This window comes from Suricata suricatta, chromosome X, assembly GCF_006229205.1.
Source record: "Suricata suricatta isolate VVHF042 chromosome X, meerkat_22Aug2017_6uvM2_HiC, whole genome shotgun sequence".
In the NCBI taxonomy this organism is placed as follows: Eukaryota; Metazoa; Chordata; class Mammalia; order Carnivora; family Herpestidae; genus Suricata; species Suricata suricatta.
The window spans coordinates 1,453,163-1,462,965 of record NC_043717.1 but is presented as its reverse complement, the minus strand read 5'-3'; the positions used below and the strand labels follow the sequence as shown (position 1 = coordinate 1,462,965).

The following is a 9,803-nucleotide window of genomic DNA, read 5'->3' as shown; positions in this document are numbered from 1 at the left end:
AGCAGCCCGTACGACCATTAGTGACGAGGGGAAGCCACACAGCGCTCCCTGATGATGAATCAAATCGCGAGGTCTTTTTCTCGTTAAAAACCAGCTTCATGTCATTACCCCTGTGCTCTTTGTTCTCGTTTCTGTCCCTGGTTGTGGCTTCGCAAATGATAACCAGGCGTTTCCGCCCACCCCTGCCTTCGTAGGTTTTCAAGTTCAGCTACAATAAGCTTCGTGTGATCACAGCGCAGACCCTGCAGGGGCTCTGGAGCTTAATGAGGCTGCACATGGACCACAACAAGATCGAATTCATCCACCCGCAGGCATTCAACGGCTTGACTTCCTTGAGGCTGCTGCACTTGGAGGGGAACTTGCTGCACCAGCTTCACCCCGGCACATTCTCCACATTCATGTTTCTGGATTATTTCAGACTCTCCACCATCAGACACCTCTACCTGGCCGACAACATGATTAAGACTCTTCCCCCAGGAATGTTCCGGAACATGCCTCTTCTGGAAAATGTCTACCTGCATGGCAACCCGTGGTCGTGTGACTGTAAGATGAAGTGGTTGCTGGAATGGGACACGGGATCCAAAGGTGAGAGGCCAGCGCGGCGCTCGTGGCTCCCCCTGCCTCCCCCCTGCACACTGCGGTCCCTTCTGGAGAGCTGATGTGCTCTAGCCATTGTCTTGTCTTCCCAAGAGCACATGGCCAGATCGGTGGAGCGGGAAACTCCCATGGGCACCGTTCCGACATGGATGTTAAGGCGCCCCTGTTCCGGCTTCTGTTCAGGTCATGATCTTACAGTTCGTGGGTTCAAGCCCTGTATCGGACTCTGCTGACAGCTCAGAGCCTTGGGCTGCTTGGGATTCTGTGTCTCCCTCTCTCTGCCCCTCCCCTGCTAGCACTGTCTCTCTCTATCTCTCAAAAATAAAAAACATAAATTTTTTTTTAATTTAAAGAATTGGTGACAGGGATGTTCTGCACTGATCCAGAGAAGAAAACACAGGGGTGGTCTGTAAAAGCTGCAAGAAAGAAGATATTTTTTTGAAGTTTATTTATTTATTTATTTGGAGAGACAGAAAGAGAGATGGAGAGAGAGAGAGAGAGAGAGAGAGAGAGACCAAGAGGTGGGGAGGGGCAGAGAAAGATGGAGAGAAAGAGGATCCCAAGGAGTCTCCGCACCGTGAACACAGAGCCCGATGTGGGGCTCAGACTCACAAATTGTGAAATCATGACCTGAGCCCAAATCAAGAGTCAGACGCTTAAGTGACAGAGCCACCCAGGCGCCCCAAGAAAGTAGATTTTGATTTGAAATAAGGAAGATTTTATTTCTTCATCTTTCTTTTACCCCCCTCCTCATGGCCCACCTTGAATCTCATCCTTGATCCCCTGGGGTTCACCAGATCCTGGGTCTGCTGTCCATCGTCACGATCTCCAGCCTGAACCCAGCTCCTTTTGTCTCTCTCTTGGAGGAGAGGCGGACACTCCCGGCGGCTCTTTCTGCAGCCTTGGTCACTCCTGCTTCCATAGACTCCACTGGCTTCCCACAGGCTCCTTACGCCGAGTCCCTGCACACCCGTGCCCCCACCTCCCACCCACCCTCCTGCGATCCGTGTACCTCCCCGTAGTCAGTGCTCTACCCTTGATTCCTTGCACCTACCAAACTTATTTCCAGCTCAGTGTCCTTGGACCTGTGGAGACAGTGCCCCGTGTACATGTTCAAGGGGATGCTTTGTTTTCTGCTCTCACAAGCTCGTTAGCACATCACCGCCCCTGACACGTCTTGCTTTCCCCGATTTCTACTCAGCGTCTTGGCCTGCGCCCATCTAGGCCCTTCTTTCACACACACCTTAAATGAAAATTCCATACGTGTGCTTTCAGTTGCTGGGCGACTTTCCTCCGTGGATTGACTGATGGACCCAGGCCCTCCATCTTAACTTTGACATCCGATTTGCTTACTCAGGAAATGAATGTGGAAAGACCAAGATACACCTGCTTCTTGATACTCTTAACTAGAAAACACATATGGCGCCTCCATTCATAGCTCACGGCTGGGAAATAGTCCCCAACTCCTCTGGGTGCAAGGGGGCTGAAAGTCATTTTGAGTACATTAACCAGCAAAACATTGGACTGTGGAAGTGAAAATATGATCTTTTCCTGCACAGAGAGTCATCTTGGCTATTCTGGAAATACATGTGTGTGTTTTAAGTGTGCATGTGTGTACACTTAAAGCAGGAGTGACCAAGGCTGCATGTATGTCTCTGTATACTTTGTGGGTCTGTGTACACATGTGTCTGTATATATTTTGTGTGTGCATGTGTGTACACGTGTGTGTGTGCATATTGTGTGTGCATGTGTATACATGCATGTCTGTGTATATTTTGTGTGTGTATACATGTATGTCTATATATGTTTTGTGTGTGGTGTGTATATACATTTGTCTAAGTATATTTTGTGTGTGCTTGTGTGTACACATATGCCTGTGCATATTTTGTGTGTGCATGTGAATACATGTATGTGTGTATATTGTGTGTGTGCATGTGTATACACTCACGTCTGTGTATATTTTCTGTGTGCATATTTATACAGGTCCCCTACTTAGCACCCACTTTCATCTATATAGGTCTATGTATATTTTGTGTGTGTGTGCGTGTATACATGGATGTTGTGTATACTTTGTGTGTGTGTACACAAGTATGTCTGTATATTTTGTGTGTGTGTATATATGTATGTCTGTGATATTTTATGTGTATAGGTGTATGTCTGTGTATATGTTGTGTGTGTATACATGTGCCTATGTATGTTTTGTGTGCACATGTGCATACACGTGTGTGTGTATCTTGTGTGTGTGCATGTGTATACATGCACGTCTGTGTATATATTGTGTGTGCCTATTTATACAGGTCCCCTACTTAGCACCCACTTGCATCTATATATGTCTATGTATATTTTGTGTGTGTGCGTGTATATACATGTATGTCTCTGTATATTTTGTGTGTGTGTACACCTATATCTGTGTATTCTTGTGTGTATGTACATAAGTAATGTCCGTGTATTTTATCTGCATGTGTATATCGTGTGTATACATGTATGTAAATATTTTGTGTGTGAATGTGTATACACATATGTGTGTGTTGTGTGCATGCATGTGTATACATACATGTCTGTGTATATTTTGTGTGTGTACACAAGTATGTCTCTATATGTTGTGTATGCATGTGTATACATGTATGTCTGTGTATATTTTGGGTGTGTGTTGTGTACACATGTATGTCTGTGTATATTTTGGGTGTGTGCACACAAGCACGTCTGTATATTTTATGTGTGCGTGAGTATATACGTATGTCTGTGTGTGTACAGATGTATGTCTTTGTATCGTGTGTGTGTGTACACATGTAGGTGTGTGTATATGTGTTGTGTGTGCATACGTGTGTGTGTGTGTGTGTGTGTGTGCACTGTATCTATCTGTGTTTGTGTGTGGTGGGTGATGTGGTGATACAGTTATGTCTGTATGTTGAGTGGTTTACTGTGAAAGTCAGGCAGAAAACTGTCCTCAGAGAGGCGAAGGCAGGTCTTGTGAAGCCGGTGAGGAGGCTGACCACACTCTGAGTCATGGATGACAGCCCTGCGGCTGCTTCCTTCCCAGTGGGAATGGACAGAAGTGGGCAGATATCCAGAGAACTGTCAAAAAGCTCAGCAGTCCTCTTCCCCTGACTGACGGAGTGTCGCACCATTTACCGCTAAGGACAAAGCATCTAGGTTTGGAGCTGGAAGAAACCATAATTGGGTCTTATACATGTCACCCGGAGGAGACTTTGTGACTTTGAAAAGGACACGTCAAGTAGAAAACCAGGGGTGGACTTTGTAAGCTGTGTGTTCCCTGGAGAAGCACGTAGGCAGCCTCACTGGAAAATGGGTGGTGACAAAAGCCATACGTGAAGGGGAGGCCATGGGTGACTGTGCAGAGCAAGATGGAAGGGGGCCTGGACCAAGCCCGGGAAGTCTCCACTGCTGATGAGTCCGTGGGCAGAGAAGGACGAAGCAGTGAAGGAGGCAGACCAGGGGCCGGATACAGAGAACATTCTGGAACGCTTGATGTCCAGGAACACAAGAATAGAATGTGTCTCAAGGGCAAACCCTGCCTGAAGTGAAAGCTTACAGGGGCGGCGGGGTGGCTCAGTCAGTTCAGCATCTGACTCTTAATTTCAGCTCAGGTCAGGACCTCACAGTTCGTGAGGTTGAGCCCTGCGTCAGGCTCTGTGCCAAGTCTACTTCAGATTGTCTCTCTCTCTACTTCTCCCCCATTAAAAAAGAAAAAGAAAAATCATAGCAACAGAAAAAAATGTAAAAGATAGATATGGTGTAATTCATGGCAAAAGTGGGTCTTTTAACCAGGAACTCTTTTCATGGTTTCTTTTGTTTATGTGGATTCTCCTGGACCTTCAGAGAGATAAGTTGTATAATGTGTGTGAACACAGTTGTTTTAAAAACAATCACTTCAAAATAGCTTTGAAAAAAGTATTGATTATTGATTGTCAAGTCATTCTAAAAGCGTGCCTCCTCTCCATACCCGATGCTGAATGGATTTCATGGGCAAAGTCACAGAAGTGTGTAAGGGATTAAATCATTATGGATGTGCCCTGAGCCTCTATCCTCTGGCCATGGGCGAGACACGCAGTTCTTGGGCTCACTAACTTATTATAACATGTCTGTTTTATTATGTGTTTTAGGAACTCTGAAGTGTAAAAAGGACAAAGCCTATGAAGGTGGTCAGTTATGTGCCATGTGCTCCCGTCCCCAGAAATTACACAAGCAAGAAATTCACAAGCTCAAGGACATTACTTGTGTGAAGCCTTCCATCGAGTCACCTCTGAGACAGAACAGGAGCGGGAACAGCGAGGAGGAGCAGGAACAAGAAGAAGACAGTGACAGCGAGCTCTCCCTGGACGGCTTCCAGGTCCCCCCGTGGAACATCTCTTTGAACATGACCGACGAACACGGGAACACAGTGAACCTGGTCTGTGGCATCAAGAAGCCTACAGACCTGTACAAAGTTCACTTGAACCAGACCGATCCACAAGAGATCGATATAAATGCAACCGTCGCCATGGACTTCGAGTGTCCCATGACTCGGGAAAACTATGAGAAGCTGTGGAAACTGATCGCGTATTACAGTGAGGTGCCCGTGAAGCTGAACCAGGAACTCCCGCTCGGCAAAGACCCCAAGGTCAGCTCCCAGTACCGGCAAGACGCCGATGATGACGCCCTTTACTACACGGGTGTCAGAGCCCACATTCTTGCGGAGCCAGACTGGGTCATGCAGCCTTCCATCGACATCCAACTCAACCGACGTCTGAGTACGGCCACAAAGGTGGTGCTCTCCTACTATTCCCACTATTCGCTAACGATGCCCGCCAAAGACGCCAGGCAGTCTCGGAGCAGAAGCTGGGTCATGATCGAGCCCAGCAGCGCAGGGCAAACAGCCCACACGGTCTTGGAAGGCGGTCCGTGCCAGCTAAGCTGTAACGTGAAGGCTTCTGAGAGTCCATCCATCTTCTGGGTGCTCCCGGATGGCTCTGTCCTCAAAGCGCCCATGGAGGACCAGGATGGCAAGTTCTCCATCCTGACCAGTGGCTGGCTGAGGATCAAATCAACGGAGCAGTCAGACTCCGGTTTGTACCAGTGCGTTGCTCAGGTGAGGGATGAAATGGACCGCATGGTGTACAGGGTCTTTGTGCAACCACACGCCACTCAGCCACCTGACGGACGCACGCTGACAATTGAAAAGAACCCAGGGGAACCGGTGCTGTTGCCTTGCAGTGCGTTGGCCATACCCGAAGCCCAGCTCACTTGGATCCTTCCAAACAAAAGGATAGTTAATGATGTGGCTAACACGTCGCATGCGTACATGTTGGCCAACGGAACTCTCTCCATCCCAAAGGTCCAAGTCAGCGATGACGGTTACTACAGATGTGTGGCTGTCAACCAGCAAGGGGTAGATCACTTTACGGTGGGAGTCACTGTGAGTAAGAAAGGATCCGGCCGGTCATCGAACAAAGGCGGACACCCAGGTGGGAAGCGTCTTTCGAGGTTGCCAGGAGACGTCATCAAGGACGAAGGCGGTTCCGGCGTAGGCGAGGAAGAGAACGCTTCAAGGAGAGTGCTACACGCAAAGGACCAAGAGACGCTCATCAAAGCAAAAGATGACGCCGTCACTGGGGGTAAGAAAACCAAGAAAGGGCGAAGGAAACTCAAGCCCTGGAAGAATCCCGAAAAAGAACCAGCGACGAACGTTGCCGAAGGTCGCAGGGTGTTCGAGTCCAGACGAAGGATAAATATGGCAAACAAACAGATTAATCCAGAACGCTGGGCAGACATTTTAGCCCGAGTACGGGGGAAAAACCTCCCCAAGGGAACTGAGATACCCCAGGGCATTAAATCCACCGCTCCTCCCTCCGTGAGCACAGAGTTGACACCCCTTTTGCCTGCTGTTCCTCCCCCCTCGGTGTCACCTGCACAGGCCACCACCAGCGCTGAAGAAACCTCAGCAGACACGTCTCTATTTGGTGAAGAAGATCAGGTTTCCAGCACCGTGTCCTCAACCAGGATGGGGCTGGAGAATGGGCATGATGGAGTGATTCTTGCTGAACCCAAAGTGTCAAGCACGCATCTGGAAGAATTTATCGACCTTGACTTTTCCAAGACTGAGGATGCAACGCCCACTCAAGTTGACCCAGAGGGGGCTACAACCATGGCACTGATATCTATGCCTTATGAGTCTTCTCCTCCTCCCCAGACCCTGGACACAGTCTACCAAGAGCCCGCCAGTGGAAACACAGGCGCAGAGAGCTGGCCTGCAGCGGAGGTCGGATCTGTGCCAGAACCTACATCAGATGGGTATGAATCTCCCCTGGGTGCCGTCGCCTTGGCCGAGTCTGAGACTGTGCCATACATTTACCCAGATTTGGAGACCAGCTCACAACCAGAGGAAGAGAACATGAAACAGCTGACCTTTCCTCAGCTGACGCCAACCCCCGTCTTGTGGGTCGATGATTCCAGGACCTCTGAGCCATTGGATGCTCTCACATTAGGGGAGGTGGCTGTCCTACCACAAGGTCATCCACAGAGGCAAACAGACAGCACCCCGCTTGGGAAAGGTGCTTTAACCCCTCAGGGAAATCCACTGACTGAAAAGGACACAGAAGACCATTCTCAGGCACGACGGGAAGGAGATACACCAGAGACGGACCCCACAAAGTCCAGAGGTCCTGAGAGTCTGGGAAAGCAAGTCAAGTCTACGACTCCCCTTGACTCTGCTCCCAGAGTGACGAATGGCATCACTACCTCTAAACGTCCCCTGGAGACCACAGTTGGTGCTCTCTTTGACAAGGACACTGCCACGGTACCAACAGTGACACCAACCCAAAAGGCCACTTTGGCTTGGGGCCTGACCACTCACACTTCTCGCAAGAGACCCAATGGGAGGAAGAGATTACGCCCCCACCGATTCCGACACCGGCATAAACAAACCCCTCCCACAACTTCTGCCGCCATGGAGACTTTTTCTATTGCACCTACTCAAGTACCGGAAGCGAAGGTTCCAGGGCCCGTGGGGAGTTCTCCGGTGCCGACATCCTGGACGGACAGCACCGTGGGTATCCCCAAGCAGCCGCAAAGTGAGAAGCAGGCAGAACCAGTTTCCAAAGGAACCCCAAGAAGGAAACACGGGAAGAGGCCAAATAAACATCGATATTCGACATCCACAAGGAGCTTTCCCACGTCTGCCGTGACACCCAGCCCTTCCCCGAAAAACAAACATGAAACCGTCATTGTCTCCAGTCCGGAAAGTCCACTCTTATCTACAACCGATTCTCTGACAACCAGGGACCCACAGGACATGACTACAGTGGGAGCTTCTATGGCAACTGCCACAAAAAGACACCTGTCACCCAATAAACTCCATGAGACCATTCCAGTCACCTATACACCTGTATCGGATGGAAAGGAAGTGAAGAATTACGGTGTCCCAAACATGAATGAGCATAAAACCGACAGCTCAGTCCCTGATGACCCCGTCAGTTTTGCTGCATCACCTCCTGGCTCTGAGGTCTCCACCAGGGGAGAATTCCAGGAGGCATCTGCTCCATCAAGCTTTCCCGGAGCCTCACACTGGAATCCCCCAGGAGCAGCCCAGCCTGGGTGGCCGCACACACACACACCTTCTACCGGCTCTGTGGAAACCCTGACAGACTCACCTTTCCTTAAACGGTCGGAGGATCTGGGTTTTCCTTCTGCATTTCCTCCATCAGTTGCAGCATCGACGCCGTTTCAACCAGAAGTGGTTGTTTCAACCCCTGTTTCAAGCATAAACGTAGAGCCGTCTCCAAGTCAGGGAGAAACCACCATGGGTGCTCACGATGTTCACAAAACCACGCCAGCTGAAGTTCGACCTCGGACTCATGCTTCGACTCCCGCTCCCATGGAGGAGGCTGCCTCCTCATCCCTGGCCATCACTCTTGTGCCCGTGACCCAGACCTTCACGGAGCCCACATCTCTTGCTTCAGAGACACCTCCAACATCAACAGATTCCAAAGAAAACGTTTTCTTGAATTACGTGGGGATCCCAGAAACCAAACCAGCCCCCGTGAATCAGGACAGAACTCAACATGTATCAAGGCCACAGGAATTATCCACGCCTTCTCCCAACCGGGATAAATTTGCCTTGACCCCAAAGCAAGAGCTGGAAAAGGAAGCAGTTGATGGACAGACTGAAAACAGTCTTCCTCGTGGACCCGATGGTAAGGCGGGGAGGGTCCCGGTCTCCCCCCAGCCAGCCAGGGTTCCTGCCAAGCCAGTCCCACCGAGGGGGACAGTGAGGCCACCACACATGGCCACGGAAGGCTCCTTTCGATACTTCGTAACTCCTCAGCCCCCTCATCACTTGACCAACAAACCGGAAATAACGGTGTACCCTTCAAGGATGTTTCCAGAAAATAAGCACTTGACGACTCCAAGATTACCAAGTACAAGTCCCCTTGTTCCCACACAGAAGCCCAAACCTCATGTTCCTGGCAAGTTTCAAGACCAAGGAATGGACCGGTTCAGTGTCAACCCCAAGGTCTTTGGGAATAACAAGATCCCGGATCTAAGAGAACCTGTTGGAAGGCTTCCAAGTTCAAGGGTCCCCCATTATCCCAATGGAAGATTCCCTTTCTTTTTCAACAGGACTCTGTCTTTCCCACAGTGGGGAGTTACTCCAAAGCCCCAGATGCCAACGTCTCCTGCCCCCGGCATAAGAGAGAGAAAAGGCAACCCAGGTCCCTACAATAGGATACATTCTCAGAGCATTATCCACATGGAGTTTGGTCCCCCCGCACCTCCATTATTGCACCCTCCCCGGGCCACGGGGCCTCCCTCCACAAACCTACAGAACATCCCTGCGGTCTACTCCACACGGAGCTCCATCCCCATCCTGGTGTCCTCTGGCCAGCCTTCCAGAAGCTTCCATCAGAGCAGCTCCAAGCTGTTCTCTGCTGGGGGACCACCTGCATCCAAATTCTGGACGCATGGGGAAAAGCCCCAAATTATCACCAAGTCCCCTCAGACTGTGTCTGTCACCGCAGAGACGGACGCTGTGTTCCCATGTGAGGCAACAGGGAGACCCACACCCTTCATCACCTGGACAAAGGTTTCCACAGGTAAGGCTTTGCAGTGTCTGCATTTTCACTGGGCTTGTGCAGGAAGGGCTTAATTAAGCATATGGCTCTGGTCAAAACTACAGATGGTGGGGATGGGAGGGGACATCTGAGAAC

The 9,803-nt window shown here is 50.1% G+C and overlaps 1 protein-coding gene across 1 annotated transcript in view; it reads left to right on the top strand.

Moving 5' to 3' along the window:
• MXRA5 (matrix remodeling associated 5) overlaps positions 1–9,803 on the top strand; it is a 26,627-nt gene that overhangs the window by 7,075 nt on the left and 9,749 nt on the right. Inside the window, exons 3-4 of the mRNA XM_029930996.1 lie at positions 195–585; positions 4,722–9,689. Of these exons, the coding sequence (XP_029786856.1) occupies positions 195–585; positions 4,722–9,689 (5,359 nt within the window). The remainder of the gene's footprint in view (positions 1–194; positions 586–4,721; positions 9,690–9,803) is intronic.